The 26,945-nt window shown below is 60.8% G+C and overlaps 3 protein-coding genes across 3 annotated transcripts; 2 read left to right on the top strand and 1 right to left on the bottom strand.

Moving 5' to 3' along the window:
• Positions 1-1,262: 1,262 nt before the first annotated feature.
• Positions 1,263-15,833, top strand: LMOD1 (leiomodin 1). Its single transcript, XM_061362754.1, has 3 exons — positions 1,263-2,088; positions 13,138-14,625; positions 15,807-15,833. Exons 1-3 carry the CDS (start codon positions 1,837-1,839, stop codon positions 15,831-15,833), a joined length of 1,767 nt encoding a protein of 588 aa, XP_061218738.1. The 5' UTR covers positions 1,263-1,836.
• Positions 15,834-18,067: 2,234 nt separating this feature from the next.
• On the top strand, positions 18,068-20,478 carry LOC133217356 (myb-related transcription factor, partner of profilin-like). The gene is made up of 2 exons (XM_061362753.1): positions 18,068-18,533; positions 19,939-20,478. The coding sequence occupies exons 1-2, from the start codon at positions 18,083-18,085 to the stop codon at positions 20,439-20,441; spliced, it is 954 nt and encodes a 317-aa protein (XP_061218737.1). The 5' UTR covers positions 18,068-18,082; the 3' UTR covers positions 20,442-20,478.
• An 831-nt stretch (positions 20,479-21,309) lies between these two features.
• On the bottom strand, positions 21,310-25,993 carry SHISA4 (shisa family member 4). The gene is made up of 5 exons (XM_061363188.1): positions 25,883-25,993; positions 24,331-24,502; positions 22,359-22,492; positions 21,512-21,694; positions 21,310-21,408 (listed from the first exon to the last, which is right to left on the bottom strand). Exons 1-5 carry the CDS (start codon positions 25,953-25,955, stop codon positions 21,362-21,364), a joined length of 609 nt encoding a protein of 202 aa, XP_061219172.1. The 5' UTR covers positions 25,956-25,993; the 3' UTR covers positions 21,310-21,361.
• Positions 25,994-26,945: the final 952 nt, after the last annotated feature.

Raw genomic sequence — 26,945 nt, 5'->3', positions numbered from 1 at the left:
TCTGTGGATATCCTTGTTCAGAAACGGCCGTGACAGCCAGGATAAATGGCAGGAGGAACATTCTCATAGAGTCATGGACTGGTTTGGGTTGGAACGGACCTTAAAGCTCATCCAGCTCCAACCCCTCCACGGGCAGGGACCCCTTCCACTGGAGCAGCTTGCTCCAAGCCCCTGTGTCCAACCTGGCCTTGAACACTGCCAGGGATGGGGCAGCCACAGCTTCTCTGGGCACCCTGTGCCAGCGCCTCAGCACCCTCACAGGGAAGAGCTTCTGCCTAAGAGCTCAGCTCAGTCTCCCCTCGGGCAGGTTCAAGCCATTCCCCTTGCCCTGTCCCTACAGGCCCTTGTCCAAAGCCCCTGCTGTAGTAAGGTGGAACACTTAAGACAGTCATTTGGCTTTTTCAGGTGAGGAGGGCACCAAATGGACACCAATGTGTTAAATTCGCTCTGGTTCCTGTTGCCTTCATGCTGCTGCAACTGTGGCAGTTTTGGGGTGAGGGGAGGAAAAGAGCATCGAGGCTGAGAGCAGAAGGAGGTGAAGGGATGAGCCTGTCCCTCCTAGTCCTCAGTGCAAAGGAGCACCACGATGAGGGTCATGATATCAGGGAGACAGACGTGATGCAGTGTTCAGGGTTGTGGTAACTTAACCACTTGGTAACTAAGCCCAGCAGTTTCTTCTGCAACCTATAAAGTCTCAGGCGTGCTGGTGAACCACAGCAAGGTTTGAGCAGGAGCTGGAGATGAATGAGATCCTAGAATGCACCAAGAATGTGTGTTGCCCATCAGGATGGAGAGTGTCTGGGTTGTAACACATGGAGCACCCTGTGCCTGCGTTCAGGACAGGAGCTGAGCCAGGAAGATGGGCAGAGAAGGGGACGAGGCTTATTACAAGAGCTTATTTGAACAAGACAAAAGGGGCTGTTTGCTCGGTCCAGCTAAGAGAGAGGCCTGCGAGCAGGCAGTGAGGAGGATGATAAAGGGTAAAGCTGCAGTGTAACACATGGGTACAGCATGCTGTGCATGGGGTAAAGCAGCCTGGAGAGAGGAGCCCACCAGCCTCAGTCCCCCTGCAAGAGCTTTCAGGTGCCAGTAAGCTGCTGCATGCATTAGGCTGATGGAAAGTAGGTGCCTCCAAGCCAAGGCCAGTCTTTGGGCACTGCCTGAACCAGGAGCAGGAGAGAGTCAGGAATTTCCACTGTGCAGAAGCGGGGCTGACTCTGGGGCTTGGCAGGGGGGGAAATGGGAATGCTGTGGGGAAGAGCAGCAGCACTGCTCCAGAGGAGAGGGGAGCAGCAGGAGCTCCGGTAAAGGGAGCCAGGGATGTGCTGGGGGCAGGCTCAGCAGAGTGAGGAGCCCCCCCTGACCTCTCCACCAGCCCTCCAGCATGGATGGCCCCATGGTAGGGATCTGCTTCCCACCCCCCCATCTCCAGCCTGCCAGCTTGTGCATTTTTGCCTGTTTTCTCACTAGGTTGGCCTATTGCCTTTAAAAGGCTAAATGCTCCGGACTAAATTTGGTCATGCAGCTCTGCATGGTTCCCTGGAATGTCCTCGGGTTTCAGGCTCCTGTGATAGCACCATTCCCCGCCTCCCACTGGGTTCCATTGGCTTCCCAGCTCCCAAATCGCCGCTGGCCCCTGTTATTGGCCAACTCTTGGACCGAGGGGTGTCCCCTCTTTCTAACCACTATATCCCAAGGCTGCAGGCGTTGGGAGTCGCTGGGATTTAACACTTCAGCACCTGCTGCCCTTGGGGAAGCAGTTGGAGCTTCGGCTTCTGGTTTTTCTCCTTCGTTGGGTACCACACAACCGCCACCGTGTCTCGCCAGCGAGCCAAGATGTCCAAAGTGGCCAAATACCGGCGACAGGTCAGCGAAGATCCAGACATCGACAGTTTGTTGTCGACTCTGTCTCCGGAGGAGATGGAAGAGCTGGAAAAGGAGCTGGATGTGGTGGATGCTGATGGCAGCATCCCTCTGGAGCTCAAGCAGGACAAGCCGGCGGAGAACAGCGCGCCCAAGTGCGACGCGACGCTCAACCACTGCGAGAAGGAGACCAGGAAACGTCTTCAGAGGGAGCAGTCGATAGATGTAAGTTGCATCTCAGCACATCGAGCTGCTTTGGGGGGGGAAATGAAGGGGGGAAATACCTGTGAGCTCTGCTGGGGTGGTGTAGGGATGCGGTGGCAACGGGAATGCTGAGGAAGGCGCTCGCTAAGGAGGAGGAGTTGCAGTGCAGGGACCAGAGGAGCGAGGCAGGGACCTGCTCCAGGCACTCTGGGAGGGAACAGGGTGTTCTATGAAGTCCTGGGGTTCCAGAGCCCAAAGCTGTGCTGGTGCAGGGGGTTTCTCCCTGCTGGGGCCAGTGACAGTGATCCCATGGGCTGCATTGCTTTGTCCTCCTGTATTTTCCCCTTTGGATATCTCTGATTTCTTCATCCCTTTTATTCTTCTTGTGCAAAAGTTTCAACAGTCTCTGGTTCTGGTGGAATAAAAGAGGTTCGCTGCCTTGGAGCTGGGGGAAATCACCCCAAAAACCAGGTTTTACCCCAAGCCACTTGTTTCATGCTTATTCAGTTAAATCCATGCTTTGCTTTTCCTTTGGCTACAGTTACCTCCTTCTCCGCACCTGCAATAGCTTCCTTGGAGCTGGAAAGCTTCGTGTCAGTCCCTCTCCCTGTGCCTTGCCTTAGTGGGAGCCGATCCCATTCCTCCCTAACCCTTGGTAACCTCTGCACTAAGAATATTTGGTATGTGCTTGGTGTGTGGGAGGCCGGGAAGCGTTTGGTTTCCCTGGCTTTTCACAGCAGGCTGAGCCAGAAGGGGAATCTTCAGCCTTCATCTGTGCATTCACAGGCAGGTTCCATGTCCCAGCCTCAGATGGGATGGGACAAGGCTGAGGGGTACCAGCAGCAGAGGCAGAGCCGAGGGGTTTGTGGATACAGCCGTTAACAGAGTGCTCTGGCTCTGATTCCTGACCTGTTCCAGGCCAGCCAGCAGTAACCTGGATCTTCCAGCTGAGCACATGGAAATAGCTCTTTCTGGATGCTTATGGAGTTGGTACAGGAGGGTCTCCTGGCCTGAATCTGTGAGAAAAGGATGAAAACTGCAGCTATAGGAGGAATAAATGAAGGTTTCTTTTGGAGGCCTCAACAAGGGGTTATATGGTTCCCCCCACCCAGGCTCCTTGTGCAGCCCTGGAGCTTTGTGAGGATGAGGCACTCACAGCCTTCACCTTCCCTATGTGGCCATGGGATCACCAGGGTGCATCTTCCCCATCTGTGGGCTGCTGGAAAACTTCTCCATGGTGGGGAATTGTGGGTGCTGCAGGGCAAATGAGCCTGGAAAGGGAGATGCTGTTATGTGGGACCAGTTACCCCAGTGGTGCTGCAGGGCTTTGCAGTGGTTTGCAGGGGATTCTGGCTTGCAGGCACTGAAAAAGCTGCTTGCTCAGGCAGGGGGATTCTTAGTTCAGCATCAGGAGTGATGCTGGTTTGTTTTTAGCCATGGGAAGACAAGGAGTCAACAGGGAATTGGGATAGGGAAATGTCCAAGATCAGGAGGAAGGGAGGGAATGTGTGCATTGCATTGCATTGCAGTGACTGGGTATGGCAGAGCTGCCTTGCTTCTGTTGCAATCCCTGGAGGCCAAGAACAAAATCTCCTCCGCTTCTTCCTGCTCGGAATTGTTAGGACCTGGGATTAGCACCGGGCTCACAGCACGGGCAGGTCGGCCCCTGGACCTTTGCTCCACCATGGAGCACAAGGGTGGATGGGATGGGTTGGGATGGGGTGGACTGGGTGGGATGGGAAGCAGAAGAACAGAAGCCATCACAGAAACCAGCCCAGGGAGCTGCTGCTTCCCTCCAGGCCGAGAAGCCTCAGGCTGGGTTTTGCTGCAGGATGGATGCGAACACGGAGCCGTCCGGAGCATCCCAGGCTGCTCCTGAGCTCTCATCACAGCACTGAGGCCTCTGATGAAGCTGTGGCTGCCCCATCCCTGGCAGTGCTCAAGGCCAGGTTGGACACAGGGGCTTGGAGCAAGCTGCTCCAGTGGAAGGGGTCCCTGCCCGTGGCAGGGGTTGGAGCTGGAGGAGCTTTAAGCTCCCTTCCAACCCAGACCATTCCATGATTCCATGAAATGTATTGAGCAAAACCTTTGCAAGCAAGAAGCAGACGTGAGCATGGGAGGGAAGTGCAGGACAAGAGCAGGGAAGGAATGGGATGTCATTCCAGCGGGACTGGCCCTCTGAACATCTGGAACATGTTATCCTGTGTCTGGGATGTCTCTTCAGCAGGGAGGGACAGGAGGTTGGATTCTTGTCCTTGAACTACAGAGAGCGTTGAGGTGCATCGCTGCCTTCACATAGGCACTGAGGCTGGGATGTATTCCAGAGCTCCTGCTGACCCAAGCTGCTGCACTCCTGCTCCCCACTCCTCCTCCTCCCTCCTGTTCCTCCATCCCTCGTTGCCCCTCTCTGTGCTGGTGGAACTTTGTCTCTTGTGCAGGAACTTCTCCAGGTGAAGGTGTTTGAAAGGGGAAGAGTTGAGTTTCTGCCCATCTCTAGAGTTCTTCTCGCAGTCATGGCTCGGGTCCTGGCCCGGCTCCAGGCACCCTCACTCCCTTCTAAATATTGGGAAGAGTGAGTATATTTAGAACTCTTCTAACTGTAGAAGAGCACATCTTCTTAGTGCTGAAAAGGGCAAAGTTGGGTAACTAGGAAGCAGTTTATAAACAGCCCAAAACAGACGTGAGCTTTGCCCTCCCGCTCCAGGCAGCCAAAGGCACGGCCTGGGGATGCAGTCATGAGTTCATCTTCATTAAGCAGTGCTGGTGAAGGCATAACCCAGGCTGTGTGTCCCCAACGGCACAGGGGACAGGGACAGGGCCTCCCTTCCTTGTGCCCAACGAGGCTTTCTTGTAGGTCACAGGAGCCAAAGTTAAAGCAATGTCCACAAGTAGATAACTGGAGATGCTCCCAACACAGGAGGGATGTGGAGCTGCTGGAGCGAGGCCAGAGGAGGCCATGGAGAAGCTGCAAGGGCTGGAGCAGCTCTGCTCTGGAGCCAGGCTGAGAGCTGGGCTTGCATCTCCTCCTCCAGCACCACCACCTTTCCTTGCAATGGATGGAGCCTCCTTCCCTCAACTTCACCTGCAAGGAGAGGACACTGGGATGTCCCAGTCCCATCGTTGTCCCCACTCCTGCCCCCCAACAGGACTGCACTGATTTAATGCTGCTTCAAGCATGGATAGCTGGGAAAATGCAGGGAAATTGCATGTGGGGGCATCATCCTGCTGATGGAGGGGATTCATTCCAGGGCCACAGAGCCGTTTCCTTTAGCAAGATGCTTGCACATGTGGTGGATTTGTCTCTCCATGTGAGCCTTGGGAAAGCTCTGAATGGGAGCCATTGGATGCACAGTCCACATGGTCCCTGTATTTGTGTCTCCTGAAGGTTGGGCACCCTTCCCTTTCCTCTTGGATGTCCCTCTGGCCACACACACCCCTTCCAGCTCCATGGAGCCCTGCAGGCTGCTTTGCCCAGCCCAGAGCTCCTGGGGATGGCCCTGGGATCTGTGGTGTTGATGGATACAGCTGCCTGCTGGGACAGCGTTCCTCATGGCCAGGGTTTGATGCCAAGGGAAAAGCAGTGACCTTGGAGGGAGTTTACTAAATCCACATGCATCGTGCCTGAAGGATGCTGGTGCCGGAGGGCAGCCGGTCCTGTTGGCACGGATGAGGAGTACAGAACTCCTTGGACAGGTCTTGGGAGTCCTGCTTTCCTTCCTCACTTCCTGAGGGGTGGGGGATAGGCTCAGGGCTTAGATCTAAGGGTTCTTCCCTTAGTGGGTAAGTTCTTCCCTGCCCAGGGCAGGGGGTTGGAACTGGATGAGCTTTAAAGCTCCCTTCCAACCCAACCCATTCAATGATTCTAGGAGAAGTGGAGCTCCCTCCTCTCCACCACCGTGGCAAACCAAGTTAGTCTTTAACTGCCTTGTTAATGCTCAGAACTCATCATCTTTTAATGAAAATACCTGTAGGGAAACCAAGCTCCACACTGGAATAACTGGTATGGAGCAGAGGGAAACGGCAAACAGGGCAAGAAGGGCTTGTATCAGTCCTGAAGCGGCTCAGCAGGCTGTGAATAACCCATATGTATTTAAACACTGCTCTTCTGTTTATCAGTCACTTCTGTCGGGATGCCAGGACTGCTCCTTCCCTCTTCCAAGAGGCTTCTGTGATTCCCAGACCCTTCCCTCTCTTTACCCATGTCCTGGGCAGGTCTCCAGCACTTGCCCTCCTCAGAGCACGCTCTTGTTCTGCCCAGCTCCTGCCCTCCACAGGAGGTGTAAGGGATGGGTACCACTGAGCATCCTTGCTCCCGATGTTTCTCCAACAGCTCCTGGCTCACACTGGGATGGCAGGGAATGAAGGTATGGGTGTTCCCACCAACACACAGAGCGGGAATGGAGCTGGTGGCAGATGATGGCCAGGAATCATGGAGCCACAGAGTGGTTTGGGTTGGAAGGGGCCTTAAAGCTCCTCTGCTTCCAAACACCTTCCTCTAGAGCAGGTTGCTCCATGCCCCATATCCAACCTGGCAAGCGAGGTGGCAACACAGCCAGGTCTGAGCTGCATTCCTGAAGGAACCTTGCAGCCACATCCTTGGGAAACAGGAGCCTTGTTTTGTTGTGAGTGGCAGCACGAAGTGTTCCCAGTGCCTTGTAGGTCACGTTGAAGGCGCGTTCCGTGTCTGGGACATGCATGGTCCATCTAAGGGCACGGGCAGGGAAAAAAGCTCAATTCCAAGTCAGCCTGCAAGGAAGCAGCCAAGAGGAAAATGCTGAGTTGTGTATTTCCATCAAGCACAACTGGGATGCAGCTGCATCCATGGCAATGCCTGGAGTGTTCGGCTTATATGGGCCCAGCTGCCCAGGACGTTCCTTATCAGCTTCTGTTGAGCTGATAAATAGACACAGAGAGGAGGAAAAGAGCTGGATCCTTTAGAGAACTGCTTTCCTTCACAGGGTTAGGACATCATCTGTGTACTAAAACAGTGCTGGTGACTCAGCTCCCAGCGGGACGCTGGGATTAACTGGTCGTGTCACTCAAGCCCACCCTTCTCCATGTGGGAATCGCAGTGGGATGCAGCGAGAGGATCTGGCTCTGCAGGGGAGGAGGTGTCAGGGTGCTTGTTGTGAAGTCGTGCCATGGATAGTGGCAACAGCCATGGCCACCCACGCCATGAGGTGACCTGAGTCCTGCTCAGTGCTCCCCTCTGCACAGAGCATGGAGCAAACAAGGTTGGAAACAGGCAGGAACAAGAGCTGCAGAGGTGACAGCCTGGATCGCAGAGGTGTTCTGGTGCCTGCAGCCTGACGTTGGGTTGAGTAACCCAAGGCTGTGACACAAGAGGGACGTGGAGCTGTTGGAGCGAGGCCAGAGGAGGCCATGGAGATGCTGCGAGGGCTGGAGCAGCTCTGCTCTGGAGCCAGGCTGAGAGAGCTGGGCTGGGGCAGCCTGGAGAAGAGAAGGCTCCTGAAGGGGAGACCTTAGAGCAGCTCCAGTGCCTAAAGGGGCTGCAGGAAACCTGGAGAGGGGCTTGGGACAAGGGCCTGTAGGGATGGGATGAGGAGAAACAGCTTCCAACTGGAAAAGGGAAGAGTTTGATGAGATATTAGGAGGAAGTTCTTCATTATGAGGCTACTGGAACACTGGCACAGGGTGCCCAGAGAAGCTGTGGCTGCCCCGTCCCTGGCAGTGTTCAAGGCCAGGTTGGACACAGGGGCTTGGAGCAAGCTGCTCCAGTGGAAGGGGTCCCTGCCCATGGCAGGGGTTGGAGCTGGAGGAGCTTTAAGGTCCCTTCCAACACAAACCAAGCCTGGGTTCTGTGACCTTTGGGTCTGGATGTGCACCGAGGTCTCGGTTCTGCCTCTCGCAGGGGACCCAGCACCCGCAGAGCCCCATGAGCTGCCCTTTGCTTCCTTTCAGGGCAGATCTCCAGTTTCTGAGCAGCAGCGATGGGGACTCCTGGTGTGTTCTGCTTCATCTCGTTACCTGCTGGGTTCTGGCACACGGCTCCCACGTGGTGCAGGAGCCCCAGAGCCTATGGAAGGGCTTGGACCAGCAAACCCGCTCGGGTTTGGGCAACCCCTGGGCTTTGGAGCTCATCTCACCTGCGGCAAAGACCTTGATTCATCTTCCCACACCAGTGATGCCGTGAGGTGTCTGTGATGCTCCCATGGGCTGGGCAATGGGACCCACAGGAGATCTGCGTTAGCAAAAGGCCTGGAGCTGCTTTCCATGTAGTCACAGGGTGCTCAGGTCCGGCTTCTCCAGCATCCCATGACGCAGAGGATGGGAGAGGGGACTGAAGACTCACCCAGGGTGAATCCCAGATCTGCTGCTCCTAAGAATCTGAGGAATGCTCTTCATGGGCCGCCCACGGGAGATGCCCTGGGCACAACTCCAGCCTGGAGGTGGCTGCAGCCTCTGCTGGAGAGGAGGAGATCCAGGCCCTGGAATATCCAGGTCAGCCATGGCAGTGCCAGGAGAAGGGGCTGGGAATGCAATGGAGAGAAGGGAAAACCCCTGAATTCTAAACCCAGGTTTTCAACAGTTTCCATGTGCAGCAGATCCATTGGCTTTATGGGCTGTCTGGAGAAGGGCTGCTCACCCCTGAGGAAGGGCTGGAGCTCCTGTAGGCAAGGAAACCCAGTAAAAACGTTTGGTACCAGCCTGAATTGCACAAAGCAAGACCCAAGTGAGGGCCAGAAGATGGCCAGGCCCTGGAGGACCCCTCTGCATCACCACAGGAGGTTGTTTTCCAACCCCCTGGCCTGGGAAGTGCCAAGAGCCTGGGATATGTGGGGGTCAGAAAGGTCTGAGCAGAGGGAAGGGGAATTCCTGAGTTCCCCCTTAAAAGAGCAGGGCAAGAGCTGAGGCAGGAGCTGTTTACATCCCTCTGGGCTTCAGCACACCCAGCATGGCCAAGGGGTCATGGGAGGCCTTCGTGTCCCAGTGATGGAAGCCAAGAGCCTTTCCCCCCCCTTTGCTTCATGCCACCAGGACCCAAACGTGCCAAGAAACCCTTTGCAGCCTGGGAATGGTCCTAGCATGGAGCCCATGGAGCACTGTGGGGTGAGCAGGGTGCCTCAGGGCCAGCAGAAGCCTCATGGACACAGCGTTTGTCCTTGGCTCTGAGTGAGTTACCCCAAAGAGGCCAAGGAATGGAGGGAAGGAGCAGCTTGGCTCCAGCAGCCCTCTCACAGGGTGATGGCCACAGGTACCCAACCATCCCCATCCCTTCTCCATGCTGTGGGACATCCCCAGGGAGCACCCCTGACCCTGGGAGCTCTCACATGGCTTGTGCCCAGCGTCAGCCCCTTCACCCGTGGTCACAGCGAGGGCTGGTGGGATGCTGGTGCCTCACTCACAGGGTCCAGCTGGGAGCTGGGCAGCTTGGAGGCTCCTTTAGAGCAGAGGATGCAGAGGATGATGCACATCCCACGGTTGGAGTCTTGTGGTGGCTCTGGAGACCTTTGCAGGACGTGTAGGACACACTGCACCCCCTCAGGCACTGATACCGGCTTGGTTTGTGGTTATGGATCCATAATGATGCCTAACCCCCCTGCTTCAACAGCCAAACCCAGCTTCCCCTTGCCACGCTGGGCTGGGACACAGGTTCTGCTGTCTGAGGTCCCCCTTGTCCCCTGGGGCTGTCCCACCTCCAAAAGCCCTTCCATTACGCAGGATCTGCTGGGTACCCATTGCCTAAGCCAGGCCCTGCCAAGAGATGAACTGGAAAACACCCTGTTGCCTGCAAGAGGACTTCATTATCCCAGCAGTGGCTTGGCCTGGCCTTTATCCTACAGCTCTGGGAGGATTCTGGTTGCTTTGCAAGGAGAACGGCTCTGGGTGAAGAGTCTCTGCTGGTGACAAAGCAGAGGATGCAGAGGATGCTCTGAGGATGCAGATGTTGGAGAGAGGGAGAGGAAGGTTCATGGGCTCCACTGGGCTCCAGTGCGCATGGAAATCATTCCTGGACTAAGTTCAGGCTTGAACCTGCCCGAGGGGAGACTGAGCTGAGCTCTTAGGCAGAAGCTCTTCCCTGTGAGGGTGCTGAGGCGCTGGCACAGGGTGCCCAGAGAAGCTGTGGCTGCCCCATCCCTGGCAGTGCTCAAGGCCAGGTTGGACACAGGGGCTTGGAGCAAGCTGCTCCAGTGGAAGGGGTCCCTGCCCGTGGCAGGGGTTGGAGCTGGAGGAGCTTTAAGGTCCCTTCCAACCCAATTCCATGGTTCCTATCAGCTGGGGGTGCCTCAGCTCCTCACATCTTGTTGTTTGGCTGCTCTGAGCCTGGTCATTGCTATGAGGGGCAATTCCCAGGCCATACCTCTGGAAATAGCTGGTGAAGGGTGCCCCTTCCCATTGCCTGTACACATGCATTTCCATCTGCTCCCTACCTGCCAGGCACTGACACAGCAGCAGCAGCCAGGCCACGCCGTGCCCCTTCCCTCCAGTTGGATGCAGGTTCCACATCTTTCCCTCTCCTCTCCATCGTGTTCCCATTTCACTTAGAAGTGGAAAGGGAACAGGGTGATCTGCTCTAATGCACTTTGCTGAGCAACCAGCTCCATCCCTCTCCCCTAAACAGCTCTTTTCTACCCCAAAATGAGCTTGTGGAGCTTTCAGAGCGAGAACCTCTCTCCCACCACCACATCCCCACCACCCGCAGCAAACCTCAGCATCCCCTCTGCTCCGCTCCGCTCCCACTCATCCCTGCCTGCTCCGTCCCCTGCCCCATCCCTTGCTCAGTGTCGGGAGCTCGGATTCCAGGCAAGAAGTTCCCAGTCTCCTTTGCCTTTTAAGGAAGCATCGGAGTGGGTTTGAGGGTTACAAATGCTAACAAGCGATGGCAACGCTCATTTTAGTCTATTTAGAGGGAGAGGGAAGGCATTTGAGTCCATCAAAACACGGGTGATTAATCAGGCAGGGACCAGGCTGTTTGCATTAGGCTTATTTTTAAAGGTCTGACACGCTGTGTAAAAATATTCCCTAATAACTGCGCTGGCAGCAGAGGGAATGGCACGGGAAGGGGGGAATTATCCATGGTAAATCCACCAGCAGAGCCCCGGATGGCGATGGAGAGGCTGCAGCGCTGCTGTCTGCGGATGGAGAAGATGCACTGGGGGCTGTGGGGTCAGCCAGGGCTTCAAGACCCAGGGGAGATGCATCCCTCCCTCCCTCCCTCCTCCCCTGTATGTTCTTGCTGGAGCAATGTCCTGCTTCATTCACAGGGATGTCACCTGTATCACCACTGGGATGCTGGTCCTGCGGTGGAGATGGACCATGGGGCACAGCGAGCGTGCAGAGGCAGGAGGGGATGAAGGCTGTGCTCCCCCCTGGGCACACACACAGCCCCACTGATGTGATCCCCTCTTTGATGGGATCCTTCCAGTGCATCCCGAATTTGCTGGATGCACATCATCCCGCAAGCACTGCCCATGGGGGCACTAATGCCCATGGCACATCCATTGCCTTCCCTTTTTCCTCTGGCCAGGGCACAGCCAGCTCCTCTTCCCCAAGTCCTTTTCCATGTCCCATTCCCTGGCTCCAATCCCCAAATTCCCCAGACCTGCCCCACAGCGCAGCACCTCCAGTGTGGCAACACATCCATGGATGGAGCCTCAGTGAGCAGAGCTCTAAGGATGTGATCCCAGGACGTTCCCAGCAGCTTTGCTAAGCAGGGATTTGCTCTGCACCCTATTTTCCTCTGCTTTCATCTTGTTTGGAGAAATCCATTACCCCCTTTGAGAATGGGAGACATTCAGGTCCTTCCCTCCAAGGTTTTAATCCCTTGCTCCAAGGTGTGCTCATTCCTGGCCAAAGCCTCTGCTCTGCTTGGTCTTGGATGGGCCCAGGATGCTTAGGGGAGACTGAGGGCTCCCCATTGTCAAGCTGTGGGCACTCAGGCTGGGGAGGAGATGGTGTGGAGATGCTGCTGCTGGCTCTGACTCGAAGCACGCTCAGCCTTTCCTGCCCACCAAGACCATGGGGGCAACTGTCTCTTCTTGAAGGAACCTCCATGGAGCCTCCAACCTGGGACATGCAGGGGTAATCCTGGCACACCTGAGGGAGGGGGAACACCCAGAGAAGCTGTGGCTGCCCCATCCCTGGCAGTGCTCAAGGCCAGGTTGGACACAGGGGCTTGGAGCAAGCTGCTCCAGTGGAAGGGATCCCTGCCCGTGGCAGGGGTTGGAGCTGGAGGAGCTTTAAGCTCCTTTCAACACAAAGCATTCCATGATTCTATGATCCCCAAAGACCTTAGAAAGGCACACGTGGGAGCCCCATCCCTGCTCCTTGGGGTCTGCAGCAGCGAGGGGCTGTGAGGACACGGACGGGCTCCGGCATCTCCCTTCGTGTCGCCTGTTTGGGTCTGTGCAGAGGAGCCAAGAACCCTCTTGACTAAATAAAGCGCTGAGCTCTGTCCTCCCCGATGGCATCTGATTGTGCGCCAGGTACAAACAGTCCCAGCTCACGCCAGGCCAGTTCTTTCCACAAGGAAACAGTCCCTGAGGAGCAGCAGTGCCAGCACGGGGACCTGCACTGCGGCCAGGGCAGCCCTGCCTGCAGACCTGGCTGTGTAGGAAAGCCAAGAGGCTCAGTGCATCCAGCTGCTGCTGTTCTGCAAACAAAGCTCTTGATGGGGTGCAATGGGGCTTGGGGCAAGCTGCTCCAGTGAAAGGGGTCCTTCCCCATGGCAGGGGTTGGAGCTGGATGAGCTTTAAGGTCCCTTCACCCCAAACCAGGCTGGGATTCTGTGTATGATTTGGTTCCTCACCCTCCTGAGGATCAGCACAAAGGTAGCACCACGCTGCCCCATGGCACCTCCTTGCTGCTCCTGGGGACCCTTCCGGATGCTCTCCCCAGGTTTCCATCACAAATGCCTGGTTTAGAGCAGCTCATCCCTCATAGGCACAGCCTGAGACCTTCCCAAGGGTCCTGCATCCCCCTGGCTCCGGTGCTGTGGTTGCTCCAGTGGGACAGAGGCGCAGGGTTGGTGATGGAGAGCTTGGGGTGGTGAGGCTGGAGGTCAGAGGCGTCTGCCCCTGTGACACCTTGGTGGTTTTCTCTTGTTAGGAAACCAGATTGAGCGAGAAGAACAAGGGAGCCAAGAATGAAGAAGAGAAGGGAAAGGAAACACCTTCCAAAGAGCCGGCCCGGAAACGGGACACAAAGGTGGGGAAGGACTCTAAAAAGGAAGAAAGTGATCAAAAACCAGACCCCAAAGTTAAAGCTGAAGCTGAGACTAAGACCAAAGAGGAGAAGACTAGCAACGATAAAGTCCAGGCCATGGAGAAAAAGAAGGTTGGGAAGGACCAAAAGGAAGAAGAGAAGGGTTCAGAGCTGAAGAAGGACGCAAAGGAGGAAGAGAAGGGCTCCGTGTCGAAGGAGGATGAGGGGAAGAGTAAAAAGGAGGAAGCAAAGGGCTCAGCAGCGAAGAAGGAGATGGAGAAGGACAAAAAGGACGAAGAAAAGGCTTCAGCATTGAAGAGCACAGGGAAGGAGAAGAAGGAGGAAGAGAAGAATTCCGGAGCGAAGAACCAGGCAGGAAAAGACGTGGAAGGAGAAAATAAGCAAGAAAAAGATAAAAAAGAAGAGGAAAAAAGCTCAGCTTTGAAGAAATCCAAGGAGGACGAGAAGGAGAAACCGCAGCCGGATGCAGGGAAGGCAACATCCGAGGGCAGCGCCTCCAAGCCCCCCAGCTCCTCGGAGCAGGGCAAGGAGGACGAAGCCTCCAGCATTTTCGACGAGCTCATTGAGAAGGTGAAGAACAACGACGCGGCGGTGACCGAGGTGAACGTCAACAACTCGGACTGCATCACCAACGAGACCCTGGTGCGCTTCACCGAGGCGCTCGAGTTCAACACCGTGGTCAAGCTCTTCGCCTTGGCCAACACCCGCGCCGACGACCACGTGGCCTTCGCCATCGCCATCATGCTCAAGTCCAACAAGGTGTTGACCAGCATCAACCTGGACTCCAACCACATCACGGGTAAGGGCATCCTGGCCATTTTCCGGGCGCTGCTGCAGAACAGCACGCTGACGGAGCTGCGCTTCCACAACCAGCGGCACATCTGCGGTGGGAAGACGGAGATGGAGATCGCCAAGCTCCTGAAGGAGAACACCACGCTCCTCAAGCTGGGCTACCACTTTGAGCTGGCCGGACCACGCATGACGGTCACCAACCTGCTGAGCCGAAACATGGACAAACAGAGGCAGAAACGGCTCCAGGAGCAGAAACTAGCCCAGGAACGTGGGGAGAAGAAAGACCTCCTGGAGGTGCCCAAGCCTGGGGCTCTGCCTAAAGGCTCCCCCAAGCCATCCCCGCAGCCGTCCCCTAAGGCGTCCCCCAAAAGCTCTCCCAAGAAAGGGGGGGCACCGGCTGCACCGCCGCCACCGCCTCCGCCGCTCGCCCCACCGCTGAGCACTGAGAACCTGAGGAACTCGCTCTCGCCGGCCACGCAGAGGAAGCTGGGAGAGAGGGCGCTGCCGGTGCAGGAGAAGAACTCCCGGGACCAGCTCCTGGCTGCCATCCGCTCCAGCAACCTCAAACAGCTCCGGAAGGCAAGTGCAGGGCCACGGAGGGGGTGGTCCCTGGGCTCAGGTCGCTTGGGTGGGGGAGAGGTGAGGGATGTCCTCCTCCGGTGGGAGCATGGAGCGGGAGCAGCCGGGGTCCCAACCCCTGTGCAGAGCACATGGCAAGGGGTGGATCCATCCTTCTGCACCATCCCTGGCAGAGCAGACGGGGTCAGCAGGTCCATCCCTTGGCAGAGTATCCAACAGGGTCAGGTCCATCCCTTGGCAGAGCATCCAACAGGGACAGGTCCATCCCTTGGCAGAGCATCCAACAGGGGCAACAGATCCATCCCCTGGGAGAGCATCCAACAGGGGCAGGCCCATCCCTTGGGAGAGGATCCAGCAGGGGCAGGTCCGTCCCTTGGGCAAGCATCCAACAAGGTCATATCCATCCCTTGGGAGAGGATCCAACAAGGTCAGGTCCATCCTTTGGGAGAGGATCCAGCAGGGACAGGTCCATCCCTTGGACAAGCATCCAACAAGGTCATATCCATCCCTTGGGAGAGGATCCAACAAGATCAGGTCCATCCCTTGGCAGAGCATCCAACAGGGGCAACAGATCCATCCCCTGGGGGAGCATCCAACAGGGACAGGCCCATCCCCTGGGAGAGGATCCAGCAGGGACAGGTCCATCCCTTGGGCAAGCATCCAACAAGGTCATATCCATCCCTTGGGAGAGGATCCAACAAGGTCAGGTCCATCCCTTGGGAGAGGATCCAGCAGGGACAGGTCCATCCCTTGGGAGAGGATCCAACAAGGTCAGGTCCATCCCTTGGGCAAGCATCCAACAGGGTGAGGTCCATCCCTTGGCAGAGCATCCAACAAGATCAGGTCCATCCCTTGGCAGTGCATCCAACAGGGACAGGCCCATCCCTTGGGAGAGGATCCAGTAGGGTCAGATCCATCCCTTGGGCAAGCATCCAACAAGGTCAGGTCCATCCCTTGGGAGAGGATCCAACAGGGTCAGGCCCATCCCTTGACAAAGCCCCTGGGCTGTGGCAGATCCACCTCATCCCAGCAGTCAGGTTGGGCTCCAGGGTTTGGGACACACGGAAGAAGCCACCTTCAACCTTGGGGATGGAAATCCAGGATGCAGACAAGGGTCCCCCAAGCCACTCCAGCACCCTCTCCCAGTGCTGCCCCAGTAACGGGGGTGTCTCCTCCGGCAGGTGGAGGTGCCGAAGCTGCTGCAGTAGGGACGGGATGGCATTCCCCCCGCAGCCCGGCGTGCCCAGGACACTCACCTTTCCCGGGACTGTTTCCATGGCAAACCCTTTGGGACCCTGCAGTGACCAAGCCGAGGAGCAGCGTTCCCTCTGGGATGGACACGGAAGGGCCACCTTCTATTTATTGTCCTTAGGGTTGTGAAGCCTTCAAGCTCTTCCCTTTGCCAGCACCGTGTCCCGCTCCGTGCCGGCGACACGGGAGGGATCTGCAGGGCTGGCCCTCATGGGAAGCTCCTCTTGGAGCACCCCAAAGGGATGCTCCAGCCTGGGTGAGTGGAGGTTCCCCCCCCTTTATGGAGGAGCAGGGAACAACCAAACCATCACCAGCACTTGTGTCCCCGTGATGGCTCCGGGTGGCCGGGGTGCAGGCACCGTGGTGGGTGCTGGCTTGTGGGGTGCTGGGTGGACCCCAGGAGGGAGCAGGAGGAGGAGGTTGAGGTTTGAGGGGGTTTTCCCCCTTTCTTCTTCCCGATGAAGGGAGCAGATCTCCACCATGAGGGTGCTGGGACGCTGGAATGGGTTGAGCGGAGGAGCTGTGGCTGCCCCATCCCTGGCAGTGCTCAAGGCCAGGTTGGACACAGGAGCGGGACGGGTCCCCTGCCCCGGTCTCCAAGGTCCCTCCCATCCCAAACCATTCCATGATTCCAGGACCTTCTCCACACCACACCTGCCCCACAGGAGCTGCTGGTCCCCAGAGCACCCCCTGAGGATGGGCAGCTCCAGCCTGGGGGGGGTTTTGGGGTCCCGGTGTGAAGCTTCGCTGCGCTCTGTAACCACGGCACCAGCAATAAAGCTCACCCAACGCTACCTCCACCACGGCACCCACAGCGCCACTGGGGCACCCCAAAACCCGGGTCACCCATAACGGGGTGTCCTGAAGCCGTGTGGGCACCCCAAAACCCAGGTCACCTATAAGGGGGTGTCCTGAAGCCATGTGGGCACCCCAAAACCCGGGTCACCCATAATGGGGTGCCCTGGAGCCACATGGACCTGGGGTCACCCATAACGGGGTGCCCTGGAGCCACATGGACCTGGGGTCACCCATAACGGGGTGTCCTGGAGCCACATAGACCTGGGGTCACCCATAACGGGGTGCCCTGGAGCCACATGGACCTGGGGTCACCCATAACGGGGTGCCCTGGAGCCACATGGACCTGGGGTCACCCCATAACGGGGTGCCCTGGAGCCACATGGACCTGGGGTCACCCATAACCGTGTGCCCTGGAGCCATGTGGGTACCCCAAAACCCGGGTCACCCAAAGTGGGGTGCCCTGGAGCCACATGGACATGGGGTCACCCAAAGTGGGGTGCCCTGGAGCCACATGGACCTGGGGTCACCCATAACGGGATGCCCTGGAGCCACATGGACCTGGGGTCACCCCATAACCGTCTGACCTGGAGCCATGTGGGCACCCCAAAACCCGGGTCACCCAAAGTGGGGTGCCCTGGAGCCACATGGACCTGGGGTCACCCCATAACTGTGTGCCCTGGAGCCATGTGGGCACCCCAAAACCCGGTCACCCTCAACCAGGCTCTGGGGACCACCCTGGGGTCACCCCCAGTTGGATTCGGGGTGCATGGAGGGAGGGTCCCCCCACTTCGCTTCTGCCCCGTTCCATCCCCCCCTCACCACCGGTGACCCCCAGCTCGGGGGCACCCCCAAACCGGGAACCGGGCCGGGAGGGGGTTGTTGGATTCCGGTAGGGGGCGCTATGGGAGCCGTACCGGAGCGCACGTTTAGGGGGCGGGGCCAGAAGGGGGCGCTAGGGGAGCCGTACCGGAGCGCGCGTAGGCGGCGGGGCCGGCAGGGGGCGCTATAATAGCCGTACCGGAGCGCGCGTGTGAACGGCGGGGCCGGCAGGGGGGGCTAAGCCGTACCGGAGCGTGCACGTGTGCGCGGCGGGACCGCCAGGGGGCGCTATAATAGCCGTACCGGAGCGCGCACGTGCGCGCGGCGGGGCCGGCAGGGGGCGCTATAATAGCCATACCGGAGCGCGCACGTGTGAACGGCGGGGCCGGCAGGGGGCGCTATAATACCCGTACCGGAGCGCGCACGTGTGCGCGGCGGGGCCGGCAGGGGGCGCGCAGGCGCCGGTCCCGCTCCTCCCGGGCCCCGCACCGTTCGGTCGGGCTCGGTACGGCGGGGACGGCGCAGGACAAAAGGCTCGGAGGGGCGATGGGCGGCGGGGCGGCGCCATGAGGAGGAGGCGGCGGGGAGCATGGCGGCGGGCGGCGGCGGCGGCGGCGGGGCGCGGCGGGGGCTGCTGAAGCGGAAGCCGAACTTCACGCTGCAGGAGATCGACATCCTCATGAGCGAGGTGCTCAAGTACGAGCAGCTCCTGTTCGGCGCCGCCGCCAGCACCGTGAACGCCTACGAGAAGCAGAAGATCTGGTGGCGCATCACCAACAAGATCAACGCCGCCGGCCGCAACCAGCGCGACATCGGCGAGGTCAAGAACCGCTGGCGAGGGCTGCGCCGCCGAGCCAATGACAAGATCACCCGGCACCGGCAGGAGCGGCAGGGACCGGCCCCCAGGGCCCTCCCCAGGCCCGGCACCGGATCCGGGCCAGGCCCCCCGGAGCTCGGCCCCGGCCCCGCGTCTGGTTGGGGACAGAGAGGAGGCACCGGCATCGAGGCGCCGGTCCTGAGCGCAGAGGTGGTACCGCACGGTGGGTGCGGGAGGACCGGGGCATGGGGGAGCAGGAGGGGGATGTGGGGGCTGGAGCATGGATGCAGGGGAGCAGGACAGGGGCAGGGATGCGGGGGGACTGAGGCTGGGCACGGGCACTGGGAGCAGGATGGGCACGGGGAGGGACAGCAGCAGGGACACACGGGATGAGTTCGTGGGGGGACACGGGGGCACTGGGAGAGGTGGGAGGAGAGGCTGGGACAGGGACACCGGAGATCAGGACCAGGACAGGGACACTGGGACCATGATGTGGGAGACCAGGGCATGGATACAGGGGACTGAGACAGGGACACGGGGGCACTAGGGCAGGTGAGTGCAGGGACAGGGACATGGGGGACAGAGACCAGGATGTGGGGGGACCAGGACACGGATACAGGAGAGGGACATAGGGGAGTGGGACAGGAGCGTGGAGGGACAGAGACACAGGAGAAGAGCAGGACCAGCGCATGGAGGGGCATGGACCGGGATGCAGGGGAATCAGGAGCACCTCAAGTGCGCTGGGATCAGGACATGGGGGCCCAGGGCAGGTGGATGGAGGGACTGGGGCAGGGACAGGGACATGGAGGACTGGGATAGGGATGCGGAGGGGAAGAGGGATGTGGGGGGGTTATAGTGGGGACGTGGGTGACAGGGGCATGGGAGGATTGGGACAGGGACATAGAGAGAGGGAGAGCAACAGGACTGAGACCAGGACAGGAGGATGCCGGGATCCAGCCAGGGACATGGGGTCCTGAAACCAGGGCAGGGCAAGGAGCATGGAAACAGGGTCAGGGACATGGGGGGACCTGAGAACAAGGGGACAGCAGGAAGGGACTGGGACCAGGACAGGGGTGGGGATACCAGGGCTGGGATAGGGGCAGGGGGGGACATGGACCAGGATGGGGACAAGGGACAGCGGCACTGGGAGCAGAATAGGAGGATACTGGGACAGGACAGGGATGTGGGTGGCTATGATTAGGAGAAGGACAGGGGTGAGGGGGTACCAGGACCTGGACAGGGATAAGAGGGGTCTGGGAAGAGGACAAGGACGTGGGGTTACTGCGGTTTGGACAGGGACAAGGGACATGAGACATGGGAGAGCAGGACAGCGATGTGGGGTTAGTGGGGTTAGGAAGGGATGTGTGGGACCAAGGCAGGGACAAGGGGGGACTGGGAGCCCGCAGGGACACAGGGCACCGCATTCAGGACAGGGATACGGGAGTTCGGGACCAGGAGAGGGACAAGGTACCCGGGATGGGGCTGGACCACGGGGAGGGATGCGGAGCTGTGCGTGGGGGGGGTGACCAGGACCGCGCACAGGAGAGGGGATGCGGGACACGGGGGTGGCGGAAGCAGCGGCAGGAGGGGGCCGGGGTCCCACCGGCTGCCCCGCGTCCATCCCGCAGGCCTCAAGGAGGAGGCGGTGAAGGAGGAGCCGGTGGAGGTGAAGCCGGAGCCCTTCCAGAGCCCGGCTCCCGACGGCGCTCCCGGCCCCGGGGCGGCCACGGAGCGAAGCGAGGGCTGGAACCGGACCCCCCCTCCTCTGCCCGCGGGGCCCGAACTGTGCCTGGGGGGGGGTGCGCAGGAGCCGCTGGGCTCCGCTTTCCCCGGGGTCCTCTTCCAGCAAGAAGCGGAGCCGCTCCCGGAGCGCGGAACCGGCGGTGCCGCTACCACGGGGCTAGGGGAGGGGAGCCCCGGCTGCGCGCAGCCTTGCGCGGGGGATGCGCGGGGGGCGCAGGCGCAGGAGCGGTTGGTGCAGGAGGTGCGCGCTTTCCGCAGGGAGTTCGCCGAGAGCTGCCGGGAAACCACGGCCCTGCTGCGGGCCATGGCCCAGGCGCTGGGAGCGCTCAGCCGCAGCCTGGCCCAGATCCGCGATCTCTACCTCCGGGAGCAGGGGGCCCCCCCATAACCCCCCCCTATACCCCCCCCCCAGCTGGCTGTGGGGTCCGGACTCCCCCCCCTTCCCCTCCTCTGGCTGCTCCGAGGCTTTATTTTTATGGGGTTTTCCCACCCGTTCAATAAATCCCGAGGTGCCCCCGCGCTCCATGATGAGGGGCTCCGGGGATGCTGGGAGTGATGGAGATGGGAGGTGTTTGAGCCAATGGGTTTGGTGGTGGGGAATGGAGGTGGTGGATGGACCCACACACACACACAGAGCTCACAGTGATGGGGTACAGGGGGTGAATCGCACCCCCCCACCCCAAAACAGGGTGGATGGAGGAATCATCCCTGCACCCACAGCCCCATCCCAAGGCTGAGTCTGCTGCTTCCTGACCCAATGGAACCCCAGACTGGTTTGGGTTGAAGGGACCATAAAGCTCACCCAGTTCCAATGTAGGCAGGGACCCCTTCCACTGGAGCAGCTTGCTCCAAGCCCCTGTGTCCAACCTGGCCCTCATCCCAGCGGCCGGGTTCATGGGAATTGCCCATCCCAATGGATGTTGGGGGGCTCCAGGAGCAGAACGGATGGGGGGGGAAAGCCGCTATCCCCATGTTAGAGCTCCCCATAGGGACCCATGGAGGCGACACCAGTCTATGGGGCACAAGTGGTTTAATTCCAACCCCAGGCCCGGATCCGGGCGCGCAGGGTGCAGCAGTGCACGGCCCTCGGGGGGCCCCCGGCCACCCCCCCACACACACACCATGGGTGCCCGGAGCTGTTGGCACCCAAGGCCGGGGGGGGGGGGGCACCCACAAAGGGCCCAGTGTATGGGACAAGAGCTGCCCTGTGCTGCCGGCTCCGGGTCACCACCACAAAGGGCTTCATGCAGCCATGGCCCGGGGCCCCCCAACCCTGCTGGAGGAGGGTGCTGGGGTGCCCATGGGTGCTCAGGCTCCGGGGTAGCTGGGCTGTGCTGGCACATAGGGTGGAGGCGCTGTGGGGGGAGCAGGGTGGGTGTCACCCCATGCGAGGCCACTGGGACCCCATGGGGAATAGGGGGGTGCAGGGGGTTATCAAGGGGTGTCCCTGGTGCTCACCTGTGGGGTTGTAAACGGGGGGTCCAGAGGGGTACAGCGGGTACTGGGCAGCAGGGCCGGTCGGGGGGTACACGGGCATGGGGGTGAAGCCGGGCGGGGGGGGCACGGGGCCAGCTTTGGGGTCCATAGGGAACGGTGCTGGGGCCACTGGGGGGGGGTAGCTGGAGAGTGGGATCTCCGGGCCTATGGGAGACACGGGACGGGGGGGGGGGGCTGCAGCATCCCGGGATGGGGACAGGGACGTGGCCCCACAGCGCCCATATCCCACCCCCTGCATGCCTGTGCTCCCCCCTGCACCCCGCATCCCACCCCCTGCATCCCTGTGCTCCCCCCTGCACCCCGCATCCCACCCCCTGCATCCCTGTGCTCCCCTCTTCACCCCGCATCCCACCCCCTGCATCCCTGTGCTCCCCCCCTGCACCCCGCATCCCACCCCCTGCATCCCTGTGCTCCCCCCTGCACCCTGCATCCCACACCCTTCACCCCACATCCCACCCCTGCATCCCTGTGCTCCCCCCTGCACCCCGCATCCCACACCCTTCACCCCACATCCCACCCCCTGCATCCATGTGCTCCCCCCTTCACCCTGCATCCCACCCCCTGCACCCCATATCCCACCCCCTGCATCACTGTGCTCCCCCCTGCACCCCGCATCCCACACCCTTCACCCCGCATCCCACCCCCTGCACCCCATATCCCACCCTCCCCCCCCCGCATCCCTGTGCTCCCCCCCGCACCCACATCCCACCCCCCGCAACCCCTTCACCTCGCACCTCCAGGATCCCCCCATCCCATCCCATCCCCCCCATCCCATCCCCCCGCACCCCGCTTTGCCGCCCCCCCGCACCCTGCAGCGGGGTGCGCAGCCGCTGCCGCCGCTGGTACAGGTAGCAGCAGGAGCACAGGAAGCAGCACACGATGGTCGTGATGATCGCGATGAACAGGACCACGGCCGAGGCGATGCCCGCGATCGTCTTGGGGCTGCGGGCACCGGGGACAGGCGCTGGGAGCGGGCACCTGGAGCCGGACCCCCCCCCCCCCCGCACCCAGGGTACCCCCCCAGGGTGCCCCCACACAAACACAGACCCCCCCCCCAGTCACACCAGTGCCCGCAGCAACTGGGACCAGCGCAGGCAGGGTCCTGCTCCGTCCTTGGAGCGCCTGCCTGGGGGTGGAGGGACAGGGACGGCCAGACCGGTACCAGTGACCAGCGCCAGTGCCCAGCACCCAGTGTCAGTGCCCAGCACCCAGTGCCCAGCACCCAGTGTTAGTGACCAGCACCCAGTGCCCAGCACCCAGTATCAGTGACCAGCACCCAGTATCAGTGACCAGTGCCCAGCACCCAGTGTCAGTGACCAGCACCAGCACTGAGCACCCAGTGCCCAGCACCCAGTGCCCAGCACCCAGAGTCAGTGACCATCACCCATGCTCCAGTGCCCACAGTGCCCACACCCAACCCCACCCACACCCACACACCCAACCCACACCCAACATGCCCAGCACCCAGTGTCAGTGCTCACCACCCAGTGTCAGTCCCAGATCAGAACCAGTGCCCAGCACCCACCCCACACCCAACAGTGCCCAGCACCCAGTGTCAGTGCCCAGCACCCAGTGCCCAGCACCCAGTGTCAGTGCCCAGCACCCAGTGCCCAGCACCCAGTGTCAGTGCCCAGCACCCAGTATCAGTGCCCAGCACCCAGTATCAGTGCCCAGCACCCACATGACCAGTGCCCACACCCACCCACACCCACCCACACCCAACAACCACACCCACCCCACCCAACCCACACCCACAGTGCCCAGCACCAGTACCCGGCACCCAGCGCCCAGCACCCAGTGCCCAGTGTCAGTTCCCAGCACCAGTACCCAGCATCCAGTGCCAGTGACCAGCACCCATGCTCCAGTGCCCCATGCCCAGCACCCAGTGTCAGTGCTCACCACCCAGTGTCAGTAGTCAGAACCAGTGCCCAGCACCCAGTGACCAGCACCCAGTGCCCAGTGTCAGTTCCCAGCACCAGTACCCAGCACCCAGTGTCAGTGCTCACCACCCAGTGTCAGTAGTCAGAACCAGTGCCCAGCACCCAGTAACACCCAGCATCCAACGCCTAAGGCCCAATAACCCAAAGGCATGCACCCAGTAGCAGCGTCCAGCACCCAGTCCCAGTGCCCTGCATCCAGCATCCCATGCCCCTTCCCTGACCCCAAAGGCAAGCACCCAGCACCCATTGCTGGAACCCATCACCCATTATCCCTGAAGCCCAGCACCCATTGCTGGAACCCATCACCCATTATCCCTGAAGCCCAGCACCCATCGCTGGAACCCATCACCCATTATCCCTGAAGCCCAGCACCCATCGCTGGAACCCAGCACCCATTGCTGGAACCCATCACCCATTATCCCTGAAGCCCAGCACCCATCGCTGGAACCCATCACCCATTATCCCTGAAGCCCAGCACCCATCGCTGGAACCCAGCACCCATTGCTGGAACCCATCACCCATTATCCCTGAAGCCCAGCACCCATCGCTGGAACCCATCACCCATTATCCCTGAAGCCCAGCACCCATCGCTGGAACCCAGCACCCATTGCTGGAACCCATCACCCATTATCCCTGAAGCCCAGCACCCATCGCTGGAACCCATCACCCATTATCCCTGAAGCCCAGCACCCATCGCTGGAACCCAGCACCCATTGCTGGAACCCATCACCCATTATCCCTGAAGCCCAGCACCCATCGCTGGAACCCATCACCCATTATCCCTGAAGCCCAGCACCCATCGCTGGAACCCATCACCCATTATCCCTGATCTGGTGGCACCTGAAGACGATGCAGTGGCGCTGCTGCCGCTCGGTGATGAGGCGCTGGGGGTCCCGGCAGCAGAACCGCTGCTGGCAGGACCCGCAGCAGAAGCTCAGGAACTGGCACTCGAAGCCGGGGTGCCAGGACCCGTTCCTGTCCACGTACCACAGGCAGTCCTCATCCGCCGCCGCTGCGCACAGCACCGTCACCGGGGCCGCGGCACCCCCAGAGCCTGCTCCATCATCCCCATGGACCCCATAGCCTGCTCCATCCATCCCCATGGACCCCATAGCCTGCTCCATCCATCCCCATGGACCCCCAGAGCCTGCTCCATCCATCCCCATGGACCCCATAGCCTGCTCCATCCATCCCCATGGGCCCCCATAGCCTGCTCCATCCATCCCCATGGACCCCCATAGCCTGCTCCATCATCCCCATGGACCCCCATAGCCTGCTCCATCCATCCCCATGGACCCCCATAGCCTGCTCCATCCATCCCCATGGACCCCCATAGCCTGCTCCATCCATCCCCATGGACCCCCATAGCCTGCTCCATCCATCCCCATGGACCCCATAGCCTGCTCCATCATCCCCATGGACCCCCATAGCCTGCTCCATCCATCCCCATGGACCCCATAGCCTGCTCCATCCATCCCCATGGACCCCCATAGCCTGCTCCATCCATCCCCATGGACCCCATAGCCTGCTCCATCATCCCCATGGACCCCATAGCCTGCTCCATCATCCCCATGGACCCCCATAGCCTGCTCCATCCATCCCCATGGACCCCCATAGCCTGCTCCATCCATCCCCATGGACCTACATATCCTGCTCCATCCTGCTGCTATGTAACCCCCATACCCCGCTCCATCCCACCCCACGTCCTCCTGGATCCTGCCCCATCCCAACCCACCTCTTCCCCTGTACCCTGCTCTATTCTGCCCCATGGGTCCTGGTACCCCACTGCAGCCTGCCCCATTACCCCCCATACCTTGCCCCTGTGTTCCCCCACAGAATGCTCCATCCCAGCCCACCTCTTCCCCTGTACCCTGCTCTATCCTGCCCCATGGGTCCTGGTACCCCCCTGCAGCCTGCCCCATATCCCCCCATACCTTGTCCCTGTGTTCCCCCATAGCCTGCCCCATCCTATCCCGCACCGTTGCGGACCCCGTTGGGTGCCCCCCCCCCCTCCCGCCCCAGCTCCGGTTCTATTTGTGGCCGGAGCCATTTGCGCTCCCGAAATAGCCCCGGGACGAGGCCCGGAGGAAACCACGGGGCTGGGGCTGAGCCCCTCGGGACCGCGCTCGCTCCCGGCCCCGCGGGGCCTCCTCCGGGCTTCCCCGAACGCAAAACGGGACCAAGGAGGGGGGGAACTGAGGCAGGGCCCGGCCGGACCCGGATCCCCCGGGAGTCACCGCGGATCCCGGCCCCGTGCTCCCGGGACACCGCGGGGGGCAGCGCGCGTTGGTGCGGGCCCCCCCCCCTCCCCCCCCCCCCCCCATGCAAATCCCAGTCAAAGCCGGTGGCACCGGGTCCCGTCCCCCCCCACCCCGCACCGGTGCTCCCTTACCCAGCGAGGCGGCCACGGCCACCAGCACGGTCCCGGCCAGGGGCCACGCGGTGCCGGGGCCACCGGGACCCATCCCGGGGCCGCTGCTGAGCGCTGCCCGCGGGCGGTGGGAGCCGGAGCCAGGACCGGGGCCGGAGCCGGAGCCGGGGCCGGGACTGGGGCCGCTCCCGGTGCCGCGCAGGTCCGCAGTGACGCCGCAGCCCCGAGCTCGGTCGCTGCCCGGTGCCCCCCCGCGGCGGCGCCTCCCGCAGCAGCCACCGGCACCGGCCCCCGCCGAGGGGGAGAAACGGGACCCGCGAGCAGGGCCGAGCAGCCCCAACACCGCACCCCCCATCCCTGCATCCCCATCACAGCACCCCCATCCTGCATCCCCATCCCTGCACCCCCATCACAGCACCCACATCCCCGCATCCCCATCCCCATCACAGCACCCCCATCACAGCACCCCCATTCCCGCATCCCCACACCCCACCCCCATCCCCGCACCCCCATCCCAGCACCCCCATCACAGCACCCCCATCCCAGCACTCCCATCCCAGCACCCCCATCACAGCACCCCCATCCCCGCATCCTCATCCCCGCACCCCCATTCCCGCATCCCCCATCCCCGCATCCCCATCACAGCACCCCCATTCCCGCATTCCCCATCCCCGCACCCCCATCACCACACCCCATCCCTGCACCCCCATCCACACACTTGCATCCCCTATCCCTGCATCCCCATCCCAGTACCCGCCATCCCACACCCCTGTGCCAGCACTGTCATCCCATTACCTCCATCCCAGCATCCCCACCCCACACTCCCATCCCATTACCCCAATCCCCATACTCCCATCCTCTCATCCCCTAGCCCCGCATCCCCATCCCAGCACCCTTCATCCTGCACCCCCTTCCCAGCACTGTCACCCCATTACCCCCATCCCTGCACCCCCATCCCAGCCATGCCAAGGCCTTACTGGGTGCCAGAGGGCACGGCCAGACTTGGGGACCCCCCTATCATGGGAATCACCCCAGAACACAGCCAGACCCCAAACCTGCACCCCCCCATCCTGTCAATGCCACT

This window comes from Neopsephotus bourkii, unplaced genomic scaffold (assembly GCF_033783945.1).
Source record: "Neopsephotus bourkii isolate Nb327-2 ecotype Australia unplaced genomic scaffold, CSIRO-AGI_Nbou_v1 NB_1139, whole genome shotgun sequence".
NCBI classification, from domain to species: Eukaryota; Metazoa; Chordata; class Aves; order Psittaciformes; family Psittacidae; genus Neopsephotus; species Neopsephotus bourkii.
This window is presented reverse-complemented; position numbering and strand designations above follow the sequence as displayed.